Source organism: Penaeus monodon, chromosome 1 (assembly GCF_015228065.2).
Source record: "Penaeus monodon isolate SGIC_2016 chromosome 1, NSTDA_Pmon_1, whole genome shotgun sequence".
Lineage (NCBI taxonomy): Eukaryota > Metazoa > Arthropoda > Malacostraca > Decapoda > Penaeidae > Penaeus > Penaeus monodon.
This window is the reverse complement of record NC_051386.1, coordinates 51,950,801-51,973,208: the sequence shown is the minus strand read 5'-3', so window position 1 is coordinate 51,973,208 and position 22,408 is coordinate 51,950,801. Positions and strand designations below refer to the sequence as shown.

General features: G+C 44.4%; 1 protein-coding gene across 3 annotated transcripts in view; it reads left to right on the top strand.

Moving 5' to 3' along the window:
* LOC119574342 overlaps positions 1 to 21,914 on the top strand; it is a 37,122-nt gene extending 15,208 nt beyond the window's left edge. For all 3 annotated transcript variants that reach the window (XM_037921557.1, XM_037921551.1, XM_037921543.1), the window contains 5 exons: positions 19,337 to 19,554; positions 19,764 to 19,904; positions 20,228 to 20,449; positions 20,561 to 20,690; positions 20,877 to 21,914. In XM_037921557.1, coding sequence (XP_037777485.1) covers positions 19,337 to 19,554; positions 19,764 to 19,904; positions 20,228 to 20,449; positions 20,561 to 20,690; positions 20,877 to 21,043 — 878 coding nt within the window. In that variant the 3' untranslated portion in view covers positions 21,044 to 21,914. The remainder of the gene's footprint in view (positions 1 to 19,336; positions 19,555 to 19,763; positions 19,905 to 20,227; positions 20,450 to 20,560; positions 20,691 to 20,876) is intronic.
* The last annotated feature ends 494 nt before the right edge of the window (positions 21,915 to 22,408 follow it).

Below are 22,408 nucleotides of genomic sequence, written 5' to 3'. Positions count from 1 at the left end.
ACAACATAATGCATAATGTAGCAGCGAGTCTAACCATTAATCTAATCTAAACCATCCATCATCGGCTCAAAACCACCACCATCGTAAAATGCTTCACGTTCTCCTCCCTCCCTCGTCCTCGTCCCCATTCGGTGAAGCTGGCGAGAGGAAAGGCAAAGTGCTGTAGACTGGGTGGATGGATGGGTGGATGGATGGAAATAAGAATAGATAAATAGATAATAAGTAAGGTATGGAGATAAACAGAGATGTAGAGGTATGGAGATATAGACATAAAAGGGGTGCGCGCGTCGAGATGTGTGAAGCGAGTGCATCTGTCTTCGTTCATCATAGATTATGAAACACTGCTGTCAAAACTTTCCCCCACCAGATGGTACAAGGTCACTAGACCACCTGGCCCCCTACCCACAGCCCAGCCCCAAGCACCCCCCTTCCCCCAGCGGACTAGCGACCAAGGAGAGAGCGCTGCCGAAAACCGACTTAAGACTTGAGCCGTAAAGCGAAAGTCTGGGCCATTTTCCCGCTCATCACCGGAGAAAGTTTGGCCATCTTGTACTAAGTCCGCAAAGACAGTTAGTGCAGGTAGTTAAGTATGCCGTTGGGGTGGAAGGGAAAGGAGAGGGGGGAAAAGAGAGGAGGAAAAGTAGAAATAAAAGTTTTTTATTCGAACAAAAAGTTGATTTGTTAAAACGTTCCCCTTGCCAAATATTTTATTAGTTCCATGTCTATCTGTGTGGCTGTAATGGTCTCCATTCCTACATTTCGCTGTTACCTGAAATAAATCCTAGCCTAGCTAATCCCGTGGTTGCAAACTACTGTCAGACAGAACTATCATGCCCACCTGAACCCACCCGCGCCCACCCGAATCCCACAAAACAAAACCGCTCTAAAATGTACTCCGTGGACACATACATATTAATGTGAATCACGACCGCCACTCACGACCGGGAAACACAATAACTCTGCCGGGTCACGCTTTTATTGCGAAACTCGATATGACACGCTCGAACGCCCACACTTGAAAACCCACACACACACAAAATAATGAAAAATGGAATAAGCGGAAAATAATAATAATTAAAAAAAAAAAATAATAATAATAATAATAATAAAATAAATAATAAAATAAAATCTATACTACACCAGCAACAAACCTAATTTCTTCTCTCGCTCCGTTCTCCTCCTCTCCCCTCCAACCATCTCCTTATCTAACCGAGAAGGATCGACCTCCTATGCTCCCCTTTGTATAACCAATGACCTCCCAATTTACCGTGCTTTTACGGGGGGAGGGGGGGAGGCGGGAGGGAAAGAAGGAAAAAATGTATATACGTCTATCCTCTTGCATCATTACCCTCTTCCCTAACCCATACCCATAAAGTGTCGGTTTATATTGCCCATCAGTGTCTGGTTCCTGTCCTCGGTCCCTGCCCCCTGCCCCGACTGATTTCTTTCCTAGCACCTCAAGATTTTCTTTTCTTTTCCTTTTTTCTCTCTTTTCCTTTTTTTTTTTTTTACTCATTCCTTAAAGACCGACTTCTCTGATATTCCGCAATCATCCTTCCCTTACCCACTGGAGCGTCCTCTCCGAATCCACTGCTAAAAAGAAAAAGATGTACTCTTTTTCTTTTTTTATTTATTTATTTCATCTTTTTTTTTTTTCTCTCGTTGCGGCCCGGCCTCATTCCTAACAACGCCACATCCTTCGTGCCACCTGGATTCTCGTGGTCTTTTGTTTCCTCATCCCTCTCTCTACCTCTCCCTTTCTCGGTGTGTGTGTGTCTGTCTCTTTTATTCAAGAGTATTAACTCCCCCTCACGTCATTTTTTTCAATTTTCAATCCCTTTCCTCCCAAATGAAAATTGCTTCCATCAATACTAGGATTTTCCAATAACTCATCCAACTTTTTCTTAAGCTGGCACTTCTATTTTTTTCTCTCTATAGCTCTTCTCCTTCTGCCTCTTCTCTTCCTTCCTTCACTCATTTCTTCTGTCTTTCGATCTCAGTCCACCCCCCTCCCCTTCCCATAATCCCCTTCCCCCATCCTCCTTTCAGCATCCTTCGAACCTTTATAAAATCTACCTTTCTTTTTCTTACCTCGTCGCTGTAGAGGCTGTCTGTGACGGCTGGCTAATGAGACCGACTTCCCTCACTCTGCCTCATCCCACCCCCCCTTCCTTATCCTCCTCCCCTCCTCCCTCTACCTTCATGTTCCTGTTCGTCCCGCTACCGGCTTCGCTCTCCCTTTCTCTGAGGTGGTGTAAAGTTCTGCACGCACGGACGGACAGACGGACGGACGGACGCGTAACACACACACACACACACACACACACACACACACACACACACACACACACACACACACACACACACACACACACACACACACACACACACACACACACACACACACACACACACACACACTCCAACGTCCTTCCCCAAGATAAAACGGCATCCGCACACCAACTCCGCCGCGTCGAGTCCCTTCGCAACGTCCGCATGCAATAATAAAACTATTCCGACGGGCTTAACACCGGCCCTTCCTTCAATAGTAGAGGAGACAAGCGGCCTGACGAGACACAATGAACGCGATGCAGTTGTCCGAGCCTCAGAGGAGAGGATGAAACAAGGGGAGAGCAGAACGCGTAAAGAATATCAAAGAAAGGGAGGACGCAGAAGGATGGAGGAGAGAGAGAAATCTGACAGTCGCAAAGGACTTCAAAAGAGATAGAAAGATAAAACCGAAACCGAAAAAAGTAGCTTATATTAAGGGTAAGAGAAGAGAACAATTCACTCCCAAGACAAAGAGAATATAAATGAAACCGCCTTTAATTAAACATACTTCCCGTCATCACTACAATTAATAACACAACGGCAGTCAGACATTTTAACTCATCTTCGCCACTTTCTCGCCCTTCCGGCCTTCCTTTCTTCATAAATCTTCCTTTTAGGCCCTCCGGCACAATCCCTCGCCGTTATTATGACATAACATAGTTCTGATGAGAACAACGAGGGTCAGCTTGGCCCGGTCATTATGGAGATCATATCAAAGGTGCGAGGGGAGACGCACATACCGATCACCAGTACGTGACAACATCACTCTCATTCTTGATCTCCCCCTCCTCTTCTTCCTCGCCCCTCTTCCTCTTCGCTTTCTCCCTCTTCTTAAATTTCTCTCCGATCCTCATCCTATTTTCCATCTTATATGCCTCATATTTTTTTCCTCATTAGGCCTCTCTACCTTTACATCCTTAGCGACCCAAAACACACAAGTCCTACAGTATCCTTCCGTGAACTTGAATCCTACCACGCCATCCCAGACGTCCCAGCTCCCACACGCGCGCTCTCACGACCCTGTTTTTACTTTCTCCAGAAAGCCTTTCATCTAGCCCTGTCAATCAGAGGCGGGACACAAGCGGGATCAATCAGAAGACGCGGCAGCGAGGGGGAAATGCGCGTGAGTGACTCAGTTAAAGAATGAATAAATAAGCGAGTACGTGAATACGCAAGACTTAAGGAGAGAGAGAGAGAGAAAGAAATGTATAAACAGAGAATATGCAAGGAAGGGAGGGAGGGAGGGAGGGAGGGAGGGAGGGGGGGAGGGAGGGGGAGGGGGAGGGAGGGGAGGGAGGGAGAGGGAGAGGGAGAGAGAGAGGGAGAGAGAGAGAGAGAGAGAGAGAGAGAGAGAGAGAGAGAGAGAGAGAGAGAGAGAGAGAGAGAGAGAGAATAATATGCCCAGCAACGCCATCAGAAGTTCCACCTGTAATTATTAGCCTCATCAGTAGCTCCTGATCCGGGTCCAAGCCAGCGGAACCATCCAATTACAGTAAAAAAAAAATAATCGGAACAGATAAACATTAAATCTTCATATATCTTTTCCGAAAGAGCAGTGTTTCAAAACCCGGATAACACACGGCAGATTAATCAACAGCCGGTTAATATGCGCCTAATGGTATCAGAAGGAATCCAGCGGCCCAATAAAGCACCGAATACTCTACGAAGATTCTAGAACGTACAAAGTAAAAGCAACCAAAGGAAAATAAGAGCCTGGAGAAAGAATGGGAGTCGAAGAGACAGAGACGAAGTGAGATAATTTGGCAGAGGATGGGAGCGAGACGGATGGAGGGGGAGGGGAGCGGGGAGGGCGAAAGAAAAGGACATAGAGACAGTGAGTTATGTGGGTAAAAAAAAAAAAGTGAAAAGAAGAAAAAAAGGTTACCAAGAGGGAAATAGTAGTAAAAAAACACGAAAGAACGAAAAGCTGCAGAAAAAAAAAAATGACGGGACACCCAAAACATGACATACTAACAGTAACAATGATGATGATGCGAACAACAACAGTGACAGCAATAACAAAATCACAAAGCAGCAGCTACTTAACCCCGGGTGGCGGCTGCGATGACAACCTACGCCAGCTTCCATATCACCTTCGCTGCAGCAAAAATGAATCAATAAAGTCTCGCCTCACAGTACCCTCCCCTCGCTGACCCAATTCCACGCCCGCTCGCTGTACTTTAAAGCGCAGCATGCAAGAACGGACCGCCCACCCGCCCGCCCGCCCGCCCGCCCTCGCTCGAGTCTCCCAGTCTGTTCCATGTTTTTCCTGCGCGAGTACCCGGTAAGAGTCGAGGTACGCGAGGCAGGGGATGGATGCGGGAAGTACGGGGAGAAAGAGAAATGAATGGAGGAAAGAGAAATGAATGGAGGAAAGAGAAATGAATGGAGGAAAGAGAAATGAAAGGGAGAAAGAGAAATGAAAGGGAGAAAGAGAAATGAAAGGGAGAAAGAGAAGTGAAAGGGAGAAAGTGAAATGAAAGGAAGAAAGAAAATGAAAAGGGGGGGAAGGAAATGGAAAAGAATCCTTCTTTTCTATTTTCCTTCTTTTTTGGGAAAGAAGTGAAAGGGAAGGATTCATAGAAGAGAAGAAAATGAGAGAGGGAAAACGGGAAGGAGGATAATAAATAAAAAGGAAGGGATGTAAAAGAAAGTGAATGTGATGATAAAGAGAGGAAGATTAAAAACATGACGCAAAAATGGTGGAAATGTAAGGCACAGTGGAAAGACAGAGAAGCAAAAGAGAAAAAAGAAGAAAGTGTGTTGAAAAAAAATGAAAACCGTGAAAAGGGAAAATTGCGGAAAATAATCAAGGCGTGGAAAAAGGTTTTAAAATATCGCTAACGCCATAACAATCAAACAAATATAACAAACAAACACTGAATGCGCACGCAAAATAAAATGACCCAAGAGAGAAAAAAAAAAGAGAGAAAAAAAAAAACATCCGCTGAGAGCTCTTCTTTCAAATTACTTTAATTATAAAAGAGAGAAAGAGAGAAAGTGAGAGAGAGAAAGAGGCCCGAGGCGCTAACCGTGATATTATCTTTTGTTGAGGGGAAGGGCAAGGGGAAGGGAAGGGGAAGGGGAAGGGGAAGGGAAGGGGGAAGGGGATGGGTGTGGGATAGGGGATGAGAGAGGGGATAGGATAGTCCCCTATTAAAATATTCCACAGTCACACGTCACTCCCGCTACTTCCTGAAGCGCACGGAATTTTTTGAAATCCCTCCTCCATTAAAATGACGAACATGAAAAAATACTGTTGTCCGTCCATTGAAAAAAAACAGAACGACAAAAACATTATCCTCCACCCCCTTGCCCCGACACACACACCATTCACAATCACTAACAACAAAAATACATTATCCCCACTCCGGGAACTCCACTTCCACCACTGCAAAGACAACAAAAACATTATCCTCCAACCCCCCCAACCCCCCAACCCCCCAAAAAGTCCACTTTCGCACTGCAACGACCCCCCCACCTACCCCCCCCCCACCTTTAAATGCAAGGGGAGGGAGACAGACAGACGGAGAGGTAGTGCGAGGGGAGGAGGGGGGGGGGGGCAAAAGAAGATGGTGGAGAGGAGGAAGACGAGGAAGAGGGTCAAGGGAATAGAAGGCAGGGAGAGGGGCAAGGGCGTGGAGAGCAGGGCTGAGACAAGGGGAGGGCAGGCAGGCGGAGGGGCAACGGGGAGGAAGGAAAGGGCAGGGGGGCACTGGCAAGGGGGTACCGGGCCGGGGGTGGCGGCCTTGCCCTTAACCTCAGGCTCCTTAAACGAGCCGAGTTCAAAACGACTGCTGGAAGAGCGTTCTCACACCCACTACGGGGGGGAGGAGGGGGGGAGGGGATGAAAACAAATGAGGAAGACGTTGGGAAAGAAGGAAGAAGACGGAAAGACGGAAAAAGGAAGGAGGAAGCGGGAAGGGACTGGGAAGGAACGGGAGGAGAGAGGAGAATATTAGCGTCGAGGAAGATGACAGAACAAGAAAAAGGCGGCCTACAGTAGCACGGAGGCAATCGCCATTTGCATCATTTGCTTCCCTTCGCTGAGGCAAGCGCTGCAGAATAACGGCCCCGCAGCGAAGACAACGAAGGAGAAATAATGAGAAGAGAAAAGCATTAAGCCGATCGCGGATACAAATGCATTTTTAAAATAGATAATACATCCGCGTGGGGAAAAAACAGCATATAATTATCTCATCAGAATATTTTCAGAGGACAATTTTGAGTCATTTTTACCATTTGATTAAATGTCAACGGTGGGAGCATATTGGATTTGCATTTTTTCGTTTCTCCTCTAAATATGAGTGCAGCCTCAACTCTTGGTTGCATGACACCTTAGATTTTTCTCGTTTCTTATAATTTGTCTCTCCACGTGTCTGTTTCGTCTGCCTCGTGTGTTTCTCTCGCCCTCATTCACAAACACACACTTAACATCACATAACCACCCTATCCCTTGCCAATCTCACTCTCACTCTCTTTATTCCTCACACTCACTCATACTCCCACGCTCAATCTCCATCACCTTCACAAACACTCATGCTTACCTTCCGCCAACATTATGCCACTTCCTGTTTATCTTCCCTTCCACATGCCAGCCTCGCTTATAAAAGTTTGCAAATCTAATTCATCGCCTTCTGTTAAAACGCTGGTCGTCTTCACTTGTTATCGTTATCATTATTATTATCATCATCATTATTATCATTATCATTATTATTATCATTAATATAATTACTATTATTATTATCATGACTATTGTCATAATTGCTATTATTATCATTAGTAATATTATCATTACTGTTAAGATCACTATCATCATCATCACCATCACCACCATCCTTATCAGCAGTAGTTATTATCATTACTATTGTTATTATTATCACAACAATTCTCTTAACATGGCTAAAATACATGAGAACCTGAAAGTGCGCTCCGTGCTTGCGGGTGCATCTCCTTGTTACGTGTGGGTTGAGCTTATTAAACATACTATAATGACGAAGGCAAGGCGGGAGGCGGCAAAAAAATAATGAGCATACTGAAAGCCTGAAATTAAGTTGCGCTGTATGATAAAATACCAGGGACTTTAACGATATATTACAGTCAAATTGCTACAGTATATGTTTGTTAGTGCGCGCTTGTTTGTGTAAGTGTAAGTGTAAGTGTACGCGTGCGTGCGTGCGTGCTTGCGTGCGTGTACATCACCAACTCTAAACTGCAAGCAAAGAGAAAAGGACAGAGAGATAAATAAAATAAACGGAATAATATCCAAGGTGAAGATGCCATGACCTCCCCCAAATCCCCGACGCGAAATTGCCGCACTCGATCGTCCACACTCGCATGCGGCCACCTAATGGCACCTTTAACAGCAGCCGAGAGCCGCCGATGAAGAGGTCGGGATCGAGTGCCTCAGGCTTTTTACGACTCGCCGGTTTATCGAGTGATTGCCAGGCAGTCAAGAAGGGGGGTGGGGGTCGCGAGCTAGAAACAAGTATTAACAGTGTCTTCGAGCCTTCGGAACTTAAGTTTAATATTTTTTATTTTTTGTACGGGGAACTGAGAGACGCCAATCGAGTTAAAAAGAAATGGAGATGAACGGGAGGAAGGAAAGTGAGAGAGAGAGAGAGAGAGAGAGAGAGAGAGAGAGAGAGAGAGAGAGAGAGAGAGAGAGAGAGAGAGAGAGAGAGAGAGAGAGAGTGAGAGAGAGAGAGCAAAACCCATAAATACGATAGCACTAATTTTTCTCCCTTGAACAAACTTGCGTATCAAAGTAACAAATCCTCGACCATCTTTTTCAACCCCCTACCCCCACCCCTTCCCCCGCCCTTTCTCCATCAGTTCCGTTCCAACTTTTAAAAACAAAATTCCCCCGCACATTCTTAGAGCAAAGTTTTCCTCTCCTATTAGAGCAATTTACGATGGCCCGTGAGATGTTTTCCTCCTCCGTCGCACACAACCTGAACCTACATCGGCAAGTTGACCTCGAAAGGAAATTGAAGCGGATGACAAAGAAAAAAAATGAAAGAGAGAGAAAAAACTCTTAGTCATCCCTCTTATATTCCTCGAAGACAAAATATATTTGCTTCCCTTCGCTGAGGCAAGCGCTGCAGAATAACGGCCCCGCAGCGAAGACAACGAAGGAGAAATAATGAGAAGAGAAAAGCATTAAGCCGATCGCGGATACAAATGCATTTTTAAAATAAATAATACATCCGCGTGGGAAAAAAAACAGCATATAATTATCTCATCAGAATATTTCCAGAGGACAATTTTGAGTCATTTTTACCATTTGATTAAATGTCAACGGTGGGAGCATATTGGATTTGCATTTTTTCGTTTCTCCTCTAAATATGAGTGCAGCCTCAACTCTTGGTTGCATGACACCTTAGATTTTTCTCGTTTCTTATAATTTGTCTCTCCACGTGTCTGTTTCGTCTGCCTCGTGTGTTTCTCTCGCCCTCATTCACAAACACACACTTAACATCACATAACCACCCTATCCCTTGCCAATCTCACTCTCACTCTCTTTATTCCTCACACTCACTCATACTCCCACGCTCAATCTCCATCACCTTCACAAACACTCATGCTTACCTTCCGCCAACATTATGCCACTTCCTGTTTATCTTCCCTTCCACATGCCAGCCTCGCTTATAAAAGTTTGCAAATCTAATTCATCGCCTTCTGTTAAAACGCTGGTCGTCTTCACTTGTTATCGTTATCATTATTATTATCATCATCATAATTATCATTATCATTATTATTATCATTAATATAATTACTATTATTATTATCATGACTATTGTCATAATTGCTATTATTATCATTAGTAATATTATCATTACTGTTAAGATCACTATCATCATCATCACCATCACCACCATCCTTATCAGCAGTAGTTATTATCATTACTATTGTTATTATTATCACAACAATTCTCTTAACATGGCTAAAATACATGAGAACCTGAAAGTGCGCTCCGTGCTTGCGGGTGCATCTCCTTGTTACGTGTGGGTTGAGCTTATTAAACATACTATAATGACGAAGGCAAGGCGGGAGGCGGCAAAAAAATAATGAGCATACTGAAAGCCTGAAATTAAGTTGCGCTGTATGATAAAATACCAGGGACTTTAACGATATATTACAGACAAATTGCTACAGTATATGTTTGTTAGTGCGCGCTTGTTTGTGTAAGTGTAAGTGTAAGTGTACGCGTGCGTGCGTGCGTGCTTGCGTGCGTGTACATCACCAACTCTAAACTGCAAGCAAAGAGAAAAGGACAGAGAGATAAATAAAATAAACGGAATAATATCCAAGGTGAAGATGCCATGACCTCCCCCAAATCCCCGACGCGAAATTGCCGCACTCGATCGTCCACACTCGCATGCGGCCACCTAATGGCACCTTTAACAGCAGCCGAGAGCCGCCGATGAAGAGGTCGGGATCGAGTGCCTCAGGCTTTTTACGACTCGCCGGTTTATCGAGTGATTGCCAGGCAGTCAAGAAGGGGGGTGGGGGTCGCGAGCTAGAAACAAGTATTAACAGTGTCTTCGAGCCTTCGGAACTTAAGTTTAATATTTTTTATTTTTTGTACGGGGAACTGAGAGACGCCAATCGAGTTAAAAAGAAATGGAGATGAACGGGAGGAAGGAAAGTGAGAGAGAGAGAGAGAGAGAGAGAGAGAGAGAGAGAGAGAGAGAGAGAGAGAGAGAGAGAGAGAGGAGAGAGAGAGAGCAAAACCCATAAATACGATAGCACTAATTTTTCTCCCTTGAACAAACTTGCGTATCAAAGTAACAAATCCTCGACCATCTTTTTCAACCCCCTACCCCCACCCCTTCCCCCGCCCTTTCTCCATCAGTTCCGTTCCAACTTTTAAAAACAAAATTCCCCCGCACATTCTTAGAGCAAAGTTTTCCTCTCCTATTAGAGCAATTTACGATGGCCCGTGAGATGTTTTCCTCCTCCGTCGCACACAACCTGAACCTACATCGGCAAGTTGACCTCGAAAGGAAATTGAAGCGGATGACAAAGAAAAAAAATGAAAGGAGAGAGAAAAAACTCTTAGTCATCCCTTCTTATATTCCTCGAAGACAAAATATATTTTCCCCTAATATCAAATAAGCTTATCCTCCCCTGTAACTAAAGAGGAACACATTATAAACTCCTGTCAGACCTATCTCTCCTTTAAAAAACTGCGAATCGTAACCCTCCTCACTCTCACCTCCACTTCTATCTCCACTTCGACTTCCACATCCACCTCTTACTCCTTGCCCACCATCCACCTCCTCACACTCCTCCACTTCCACATCCATGTATCACGATCACCTCTACCATCCCCATCTCCTCCATAATTTTCATGTAACTAATTACATGAAAATGTAATTAGTTAATGCCTAATGTTTTGTAAATCTACCGTCTCTTACCGCCTCGGCCATCCTCAGTCAACCTCCACGTCGCAGCAAGCTTACCTGTAAAGAGATAAAGCAATCAGTTTCTGGATAATGTGAAATGAAGACATTCAAGATCCGGTTCTTTGTTTTCAGATCTTGTGGATAATATGAGAGAGAGACAGAGATTAAATAGATAGGTAAATAGACGGAAATATATCATATATTCATATATCTGTAAAAAGAAAAAAAAGAGAAATATGTGTATGTATATATTTTTACACACACACACACACAACACACACTGAAGACCAAATCGCTGAAGAGGGATCTTACACGGGACACGAGGTTAAATGTGGCCAGAACAAGAGGTAACAAGAATGAATGGTTTGAGAAGGGGAGACCGGGTGGAAAACATAGGAGAGGACAGAAACGGGGAAGTGGATATACAACCCATATAACATACAAGACAGATAAATACGAGCTAATACATGTATGTGTTCGTGCCAAGCTACGAAACAAAGATTAGCTATTGTTGTGACTATTTGCCCAGAAGAAGGGCGGGCGGCGTCGGGGGAAATGAAGGAGGGACTAACCGAAGTGTGAAGGCGGAAAATTGGAAGGGCAGAGAATATATGGCGGAGGAGAGAGAGTGTGTGAAAAAGAGGAAGAGGAGGATATGGAAGACAAGGGGGGGAGGGAAGAGGAAGAGGAGGATATGGAAGACGAGGGGGGGGAGGGAAGGGGAAGAGGAAGACAAGAAAGGAGAGGTGAGGGAAAGAGAAAAAGGACATGGTTTGGTTGTGGAAAGAGGGAAAGAGAAAGAGAGAGGGGCGATCGAAGGCAATGTGTGTGTGACCTAACTCGTTGTCTTTATGTTGTTGGCAATTTGGGTTTATGGTCCCTGCGTGAGGAGGAGGAGGAGGAGGAGGAGGAGGAGGAGGAGGAGGAGGAGGAGGAGGAGGAGGAGGAGGAGGAGGAGGAGGAGGAGGAGGAGGAGGAGGAGGAGGAGGAGGAGGAGGAGGAGGAAGAGGAGGACTTGCCATGCCACCTCTGACCCCCACTCCCCCCTTTGCTTAATGAAGGAAAGGAGGGAGGGTCTCGGCCTGAGATTAAGAAACATCCCAAGAAATTTCGTCCCAGCAAGACCGTCAGTAGGCCTATCACACCCTCCGCGGTCTTCCCTACATCCCCCTCGTCGTCCGCCGCCTTGGTCGTCCTCATCGTCGTCCAAGGAGACAACAGCTTTAGTTTCCGTAACAGCCACTTTTTGCCCGTCCCTCCTTCCTTCCTTCCTTCCGGCGCTCAGATGGGCGATCGGGGCCGCCCGTCGCAATGAAAGGCCCATGAATGACACTCCCTAATGCGCGTGGCTGCGAGAGGAGGGCCGGCCATTTCCCCAGGTTTTAAAGTCCCACTCACTTGTTCAAGGGGGAAATGATAACAGACGGACCTCGAAACCCATGCCTTCACACACGACCAATGGCGCACGAACTAAGTGTATACATCTGATTCATTTGTATAATCACCATGACACCTTTTCAGCCAGGAGGATGTGAGGCGTCGCCAGCAGCCTCCAGTATGATGTATAGGCAACACGACCGCGCTCACTCGCTCGACGACAAGGATGGATGATGCGTTCGGGAGGGAGACGGGGGTGCGAATTGTTGGGTGGAGGAGGAATATAAATTCGGAAATGGGGAGTGGGGAGGCGAAGATATACAGGGCGAGGGGAAAATAGCAAGGGGAACACACGGTATGTGAGAAGGCGTACGATTTAGAGTGTACACCATTACTTCTCGTGGAGTAACTTGAATCTATATGGGGAAAAAATTCCTCTGACGTTACCAAAACAGCGCTCACCCAGATTTTCCCGGACCCACTACCAGGCGACACAACTAACCTTATTACCATAAACCTCCCCATAAATAACAATATCCCCTTATTGCAGCCCAACGCAACCCAAGAAATAAACGACCAAATGAAAGCGTAACGAGACATCCGGGCCATATTTTCACACGAGCTGCATTACCATTAGTTCCGCGCGAGTAAATGACCTGCTATCCATCATTGCCTTGGATATTCATTCCGCAAAAAATGCAGAGTACGAAATCCACCCACTATGTGTCTGTAACTGGAGCAAAGATTAAGCACGGACCTTTGTCATAGATAATCTTTACTTTGCATTAACACTTCCCTGAAACCTTCATTTGGCATTCACACTTTTTAAAACAAGCAAACCTGAAACCGCAAAAATACACACACAAAAACGCTCGCACTCCAGTGTATCCTTGTCGGATCGAGGAGCTTCTGCCTAATGGCGACGTCTTCAACCTCGAGATGATAAGAAAAAAAAATTCCAACTGTAAATCTCATTACACCGTCCTCAATCAAAGCCCCGTCGTTTTTCTTAGATGTTGAAAGGATCAAACTCTCGTATTTTGTTTTCGAAGAAGAAAAAAATATGAAGTGCCTATGAGTCTTCAAAGTGGAGCCTTCGTCTTATTCCGAGAAGGGCAGAGAAGGGAGAGGATAACCCTTGGAAACTCCCTCCCCCCATCCACAAAACAGAATTTTGCAAAGTACCTACAGCAGAAAAATCAAATGGTTCGCTACAGAAGAAACTAAATCAAATAATTCGCTCCCTTCCCGAATGAAATATTCCCGGAATCTCGATGACATCTGGAGGTGGGAGCTAATCGTATTGAAATCCACTCTGACGTTGTGCGAGGCAAATTGGGTTAAAGATTCGACGCTCTCAGGCAAACGACGTCTTGACGTTGGCTGGGAGTCTGGAAAATTGATACGTACCTCTGGTTAAAAACGTCATTTCAAAGAGGCAACATCATTCTCCAGAAAAGGATAAGGAATCGGCAGTAAGAATAGACTAAGGCCGCAAAAGGAGCTGGAAACACGATGTCAAATCTGACGTACCATGAATGCCCCTTTCGCTTACGTAACTCTTACATACAACTCACACATTAAACATCAATGCCCATGAGGCTATCAATTTTGCTTCGAAATAACAGCTCTGAAACGGCAATCGATACTAATGGTTTCGAGGAGCGTGAATTACCTCGAGTACTGACAGACCTTTACGGACTCTCAAGGTAAAAGGTGATAAATGGCTGAGTATCCTTTTGGACTTGGCTGTGTGAGATTTTTTGTATGGTGTGCGTGTGTATACTATGTATTTTGTTTCGATTTCTGCTATTCTAAGGTTTATCTCCCCAACATTTCGCTTACCTTTTGCACAACTTTCTCTCTTCTCTCCTTCTCCCTCTCCCTTTCCCCCATCCCCTATTAATTTCCTAATCACGCGACCCTTAGAGATCCTCTCAGCGGTAATTCCTTTCCACAAAACAGGTATGATCAAAGCAGATTCTAGGAAAGGGTTAGGAGCTGAAAGCTTCTTTAAAGTTAAGTAACGAAAAGAAGAAAAAACGAGTGTACGTGTGCATGTCTCTGTTTATGCGTGTGTATAAAATGCCACATGTATCAGTTCAACGCATACACGCATCCATTCACTTATACAAAAAAATCTATACATCTGTACACCACGGAGCAAACCCACATAGGAAAACACGGGGAACCTTAGCAAGCCAATACACGCTGCCCTCCCCTCCCAATCAATGTAATTATCGCCATACAATAACACAGAAGGTCCTCCACCCCGTGTTCGACCGCACTTCCAATGGAGAAGCCTCCCACTAATATAGTTTCTTGCTCTTCTCTCTCTTTTTCTCGAGTATATGAAGTGCCAATCGCCCCTACCTCTTGTCCTCATTCATTGTATTTTTTTCCATTTCATCCTTTCTTCTTAATCTTCTTCCTCCTGCTACTATTGCCCTTACATCAGCCAGAAAATTCCGGCGCAGCTGCAAGACCCGTACCTAAAAGCAGAAATATGTGTCTGCCTTTGCATTACTGCAACTAGTCTGTGTGGATCTTACAGCTGTGTTAGAAATGGGTCTCTTGGGCGCTGCGTCTTTCCTCGTTAACTATCCGATCTCCTTCCAGCCGTGAAGTTCTTTCGATTTCAAGTGTTGAGCCACTCCAGAACACATTGCAGTGGCAAAGCGGGCCATCGCAAGCAAACTATGGGCATTATATACCCCCCCCCCCCAGATCTTAACCTCTACGCTGAGGTATGCAGAAGGGAAATGGGACAACCTTCGAAATATGCTTTTGTCCCTTCTCATTCTCGGCCGGATTTGCTATTGGCGCGTGGTTAGGGGTCAGTTCCCGCATTACCCTCTGGGGATACATCTCTCCTTACCTCCCCCCCCCCCCACCATCCTCACTAAATCCTTGAGAATACAAGCAGTACCAGGTACAGGCGCGCGAGGGAAAGGGCAAGGGGGAATCCTTTCACTCTCCACGTCCAATGTGGCACTACAGAGTATCCGCATGGAGTGGCACTTTACCACACTACTACCGGCTGGCCCGATATCGGAAACGAGTCCTTCGGTGTCCTTAATGGGAGTGAGGAGTGGGGAAGGGGGGAATAAATTCCGTGGTCCCATATTTCACCCAGTTAATGAGATGTTTTACCGTGGCATGAACGACTCATACATTCCAGCTAGAGTGTATATAAAACTGTGCTGGGGAAAATGAAGTTCTATTTTTTTGTTGTTGTTTTTTGTGTGTATTTTCTCTCATTACCATCTATACGCTTATACCATACTCGCACACAATCTGTCTGTTTCCCTTTCGAGCTCATTTGATATTCCATGAGATCAACCCACAAACACAGAAGATAAGTTTCTTAATCACCTGTTTGTGTGTGTGTGTGTGTGTGTGTGTGTGTGTGTGTGTGTGTGTGTGTGTGTGTGTGTGTGTGTGTTGTGTGTGCGCGCGCGCGCGCGCGCGTTCGCGTACACGCGCTCGCTCACAAATCCTCAGATACTTAGGTTAAACGCATCCAATTAAGATTATAAGGTTGCCAACGCCGCGTCTACTCAACTATAGAGAGATTATGCAGCCAAGTTCCTGACACTCATGCTATTTTCACAAACACTGATTTGGGTTGAAAGAGAGAAAGAGAGAAAGAGAGAAAGAGAAAGAGAGAAAGAGAAAGAGAGAAAGAGAGAGAGAGAGAGAGAGAGAGAGAGAGAGAGAGAGAGAGATTCTTCCTCCCGAATTCTCCATCCCAGGCATTCATACGCTCACTTTCCGAGAATTAGCCACTTAAAAATTTATGGGCGAATAGTCTGCCTTAGACACGATCACGAATTTTTTCATATACACACACACACACACACACACAGACAGGCAAGCAGACACACGCACACACAATGAAAACATATTGCTTACATCACCCTACTGTCAACACATTATACTGCTATTACTAACACCAACCGTGTCTTTAACTTCTTTTGTGTTCTTACGCAGATACCGTCATAGAAAACTACCCCGTCGTGCGTGCGTAAATAGCGACACACTGTTAGAGAATGTGCTCTAAGAGAAGAGCATGCGCGGGGGTCGGGGGAGGGGGAGAGTAGAGAGAAGTAGGCGCGTATGTTTGAGAGTAGCGAGTCCTCTCTCCTGCGCTGTTTACTCGGAGAAGGGGGGGGGGGCGGATGTTAGCAAACCCACAGCCCCGAGGGAGCTGTGACCTCGGTTGTCCTCCTCGGGAACTGCGATAGCCAGGTCCCGGCCGCTACCGACACCGCCGTCTGGTTAAGGCTAGAGTAACGCAGCGATGCTGGGATTTCCACGGAACGTATTGATTCCTTCGCTCCCTAGCACCGTCTCTCCCTGCCGCCTTCCCTCCTACTATCCTGCCTGACAAGGCTCCTTTCTCCCTGCTTATCAAGCGACGCTCCTGCTCCTGTCTAGGAAATCCTTTTACTCTTTCGCTCTTCTATTCTCAATTCTCTTTACTTTCATTTGGAGCTCCACTGTGGTGCATCACATAACATATATAATGTTATATATATATATACATATACATATATATAATATATATTATATATATAATATATATATACTATAATCATATTATATATATATATATTAATATTAGTGTATTATTTTTTAGTTTAGTATTTGCTTTATACATTTTGAGTTATATAGTAATGCTAGTATCATACACACAACAATATATATATATATATATATATATATATATATATATATATATATATATAGAGGTGTATGTATGTATTGTGTATGTTGTGTGTTGTTTGTTGTGGTGTGTGTGTTTGTGTGTGTGTGTGTGTGTGTGTTGTGTGTGTGTGTTGTGTGTTGTGTTGTGTGTGTATATGATTTGTATAGTTGTGTATATATATATATATTATATTTTGATATATATATAGTATTATATGTGTGTATGTATGTATGTGTTGTTGTATGTGTGTGTGTGTGTGTGTGTGTATGTGTGTGTTGTGTTGTGTGTGTGTGTGTGTGTGTGTGTGTTATTAATGTTATAGTGTAGTGTGTATGTGGTGTGTTATGTGTGTGATTAAAGTGTGTGTGTTGTATGTTGTGTGTGTATGTGTTGTGTGTGTTGTTGTGTGTGTGTTGTGTGTGTGTTGTGTGTTGTGATGTGTGTTTGGTGTGTTGTGTGTGTTGTTGCTGTGACTGTTGTTGTGTTTTTTAGTATAATACAGCACGTGTTCCGTGTGATGGCTTTAACCTTATATTATATTAACTATCGTATTTGTTGTTGTGTTTTTTGGCGCGCGTGTCCTGCGTGCATGTTCATTTTCAGCCTGTTTATTTATCTCTCCTTTCTTCAACTTTGCTGTATTCTAGACATACTTCATGGACCTTTAAATCTATTTTTCTGTTCTTCGTATTGATCTTTGCATATTTTTCAATGCCTTTCAATGTCCTTCTCTCATTATCCTTTCTTTCCAACCAATTCTCCGTTCTCCGCATTTTTGACTTCACTACCTCGTTCCCGACGCTTCCCTTTTCTTACCTTCCCTCTTTTTATCCTCATCAATATTTAATCCTCATTTCCCTTCTCTTCGTTCTCCCCATTGGCAATGCGTCGCTTTTTTTCTCTCTGTGGATTTCCCCTTCCCTTGACATGCAGTTAAACAATCATGCAGACAGACATGCAGATGCGTTCCTCTCTCATGACACACACTCTCTCTTCCTTTCCCCACTCTTACTACCTCTTCCACTTTTCTCTCTTACTTTCCCTCTCCCACATATACTCCTCACCCAATCCCTCTCTCTCCTCCCTCCCTCTACATTTCCCCTATCTCCATTTGCCTACACGTGTCCATCAGCGTATGTCCCGCGCGCATCCTTGTCCTCACGCCTGTCCCTTCCGTGCCCCGGCATAATTCGCCCCTTCCCCGCCTCTTATGAACGTTCGTCGTGCATAATAAAGAGGCGGCGCGGCAGGCGAGAGAGAAGGCGCTCGGGAGGGCAGCGACCGGAAGAATATCCTCGTTGTATATGTAGCTCGGAGGAAAAACAAACGTGCGAGGATTGTGGTGCAGTTTCGTGTTCTCGGCTTGTTTGTCTTTCGTCTTTTTTTTATCCAGTTTATCTTTATTTACATCTATTTATTCATCTTGCTTTATCTTCATATTTTAACAAGGGTGCTCGTATACATAATGCATGTTTGGCTATTCTATTTATCATTTACTTGAGAATTGTTTATTTAAACCTTCCAATGTTATTCTTAATTACTGTGCCGTTACGTAATTACAAACATCTAAGCTGATTATCGCAATCTAATTACGTTTCATATGCATATTTCATTTTAAGTCTTTACTTCCACTTTTGTGTTTCACCTTTTTACGGCAAGAGGCCTCACACTTTACTCGTAATTAACTTCTAACAGACAATTCCATTCATCCATCCCATTATTCTAAAATATATCACATCATCCATATTCCCAAATTAAACAAAGAGGATTATTAGCAATGTAAACATTTGTCTTCGAGATGTTTGTTCCCTAATAATAAGGCTTGTCTTGACTTGAATTTCAATTTGATGAAATTTTCTGGTTCTTAATTCTTCAATGAGTTTGCCTCCGTGTTTTCTGTTGCGAATAAACGCACAAAATATTTGCACTCTCCTTCCGTTTCGCATCAATCGGACATAGCGTAAACTAATCAAATTTCTATTTAGAAAACACTTGAAATAAGATCTTAATCATGATCAAGCTGTCTTCAAATAACCTGAAGAAAACTAAATTCATTTGCTCGTAAATATGTGCGTTTATAATAAACAGCATGTTTGCGCTGTATATTGGGACGCCGAAAAGCAGGGAGAATGGGAAAGTTCTGAAGAGGTAGCAACGCCTAAAATATCTATACTTTTATAATAGTTACCGATACACCCCCGTTTTCTACAATTCATAGGAGATGTACATTTTCTATGTCCAATCTATAGAACACATACTCTCTTATACACAACTGCTCTAAAAGTGAGATTATAATTTGAATGTGACACAAGTATCAACATTAACTTTGGTGTCCTGGAGGCAGTACTCGCTACCATATATTTTTCAGAGGCACCCAAGCGCATAATATTTCGTATACGAAAATCCGAGAGGTACTTTCCAATATAATTCCTCGAATTCCTCCTACCCATTTTTATGCATTTCATCTCTGTTTACGAAGCTGACCCCAGGGTTCTCTTACCCCCAGCGCCCCTGGGAACTCGCAAGCCCAACGGCACGGAGAGCAGCGAGGGGGCCCCGAGTGAGCCGGAGCAGGACCCCCTGGCCCAGAGTGCAACGCAGGAGGAGGAAGCCCAAAACCTTGGGAACCAAGTGACTGAGGAACCCGAGGAACCCGAACTCCCCGCGGAGCCCGAGCTTCCCCCCGATGTGCTTCACAAACACGACGAGAACATTGTGTTTAAGGTGAGCGGAAAAATAAACATTATTTCTTACGCTTTTCTTCGACTCTTCTTCCAATTTCTCGTCTTCTCTGCTTCCGCTCGCCCTTCCCTTTCCTCGGCTTTCCACTTTTCGATCTTTCTCCATTTTCCCCTCTCGTTCACTTAATCATCAAATAAAAACTTCTTTACTTATTACCAATTCCACTGACCGATCCCCGCGTCGCCCTCCAGATCCTCACACAGGAGTACGCGGACAGAGCGGTCGACCTCCTGTGCAACCACTTCTTCAAGGACGAGCCCCTAGGGAAGGCCCTCTACCTTGACAGTCCCAGAGAGGTTGACCACTGGCTCTCCAAAATCCTGCCACACTTGGTAAGAGCTGTTTGATGGTGTGTGTTTTTTAATCATCTCTTATAGTTATTTATGTTGTATCTTTTATTGTTTTGAATTAACTGTGTAGTTTAGTTAAGTGTGTTTTTAATGCACTTTCAGTTCACTTATTTTTTCAATACAGATATATATTGCATTAGTTGTTCGTGTTATTGTCATCATCGTCATTATCATTATTATTACTCTTTTTATTATTATCATTATATATTATTGCCTGTTAAGTGAGTACCACATATATAGTAAATATCAAACAGACAAAGCCATCTCTCACGCGCGTTAATCTGCTCCCCGTGTCGTCCTCGCAGATTTCCCACGGCGTATCTGTGATGGCGATAGACGAGTCTGCCGATGGGCGCCTTGTGGGCGTGGCTATCAACAGCATCAAGAAGCGTGGTGACCCCCCGGGACCCGACGACTTTCTTAACTGGATTAACCCTCAGAAGGATCCTAAGATGTACAGGATCATGTCCTTCTTACAACAGCTGGCTAGTGATATAGATTTCTTCGGACAATATAGCGTCGATAGGGTGTGTGTATTTCGCATTCTTTCTCAGTTTAAGAAATGCTGGTGTTTAAGGCTGTTCTAATATTCCTTTTTAACCGTTTAAGTCACTAATTATAATCCCCCTCTTCGCCAGTTCATGAGTTTCGAGCTCCTGAACGTGGACAAATCCTACGGCGGTCGCGGGATCGCCTCCATGCTGGTGGAACAGTCGTGCAAGGTCGCTCGGGATCAAGGTTTCACTTGCCTCGTGGTGGAGACGACAGGTGAGACAGCTTCATTCTTTTTGCTTATTTTCAGCTTACCATCGACTGTGGATTTGATACTTAATACCGAAACAGTGGTACAGAAAAACATTTTTGTTTGAAACACACTTTTTCTTAGTATATATTACACCGACGGGGATTCATGTCAGAATGTGCCCCTAATTTTCTTACCTTCCCATCCTCCAGGCATCTTCTCGGCTAAAATCTTTTCCCGCCACAACTTCAAGACCATCCGAGAGGTCCAGTATTCGTCATACCGCCAGAACGGACTCATCTGCTTCCCCAACACCGGCATCCATACCTCCGCCCGCGTCTCCGTCAGGCTTCAAGAACCCGCGAATACCAACTCTTAGATCCCCGAGTGTCCCACCTTAGGCCCACGTTACGCGACGAGCCCGCCGCCCTTTTGCCGCGAGACCAATTCCAAAATCCATTAGCAATAACAATAGTGTAGAGAATGACGTACAATAAGAATAACGTTTAGTGCAGAAGCGAACCCCAAAACTGAGCCTTATATAATATGTCATAAGGCCTGCTCCAAGACGCTCTGTGAAGCAATGGCCGGGTAAAAGTTGGGTTGCATGTATTAAAATCGTGGCTCCAAAAAGTGGACTTCATCAATCAGGACTGTCTATTCCGGTGAATCTAAAGGTCTCTTGCGGTCCTCTCGTCGCAGTGGAAAATAAATACGTAGTATATAAGTAATATCACACCAATAATATAATGTTTTAGGGTAAACTAGAAAATAATTAATCACCTCTGAACATAAGTATGAGGAAATATATATATATATAAAAGAATGTTCCATGTATCACAACACTGTATGGGGTAAAGACTGAAAAGGCCTTTATGTTCTTCTGCATCTCCGACGAGCCCCACCTCGCTCGTCTCTTGTTCTTCCATCAGTGCTATCTGCCCTTTACTCTCCCGTGGGCGTACTACTCCTGTGTGTCAACTTGTCCGGATCATGTTTACATATCTACTACTATTGTGACTAGTTCTCGTGTGTCTTCACGTTTGTCAATTTCATCTGTACTCGTCATTGACATCCTTCCCGTGTTCTTACGCCTCCTTTGTCTCCTTTTTCTCTCTGGACTGTTGATCCTTAGTCAAAATATTCAGGTGTACCTAGGTGGCAAACTATTGTTCTTGTTCTACTGATGTGGGTGAGAATCCATTCAAATTGACCCGAATATGGAATGAAATAAATTAAATTCGAACCTTTCTCAGCATATGAAGTTAACATCAACCTTCCACTTATCTCTTTGCAATCAGCCTCATCACCAACATTGGGACCTAAGTTGCCAACCAGTGATATCTCCGGCACAAGTGCCTAACATTGTACATGCGGCCTCTAGCTTCATTGTAGGCCTACTTTTATGGGCAACTGCCTCAACTGCCTTCCGTAAGCCACAAAATAAGAGAAAAATCAAAGCCGTCTGGTGAAGACAGCGAATCGTATAGAATCACGCGTCTTCACGAATAAAGAATCAAAAACGAATACTTAGATGCGTGATCTAACGTTGCCTAAGCTTGCACACAAAGCAACTTTCCATCTCCACTTCCTGAGTCAATTTCTATCGAACCCCATAATCATGTCCCTGCCGGGTATCACAGTCAATGGCTTCCCAAGGGTCGTCCAATGGGCGTGTTTCACCGGAAAACTAGAGTCATAATACGCCCACGAAGCCCAAGGCACCCAGACGCGCCCATGCCCA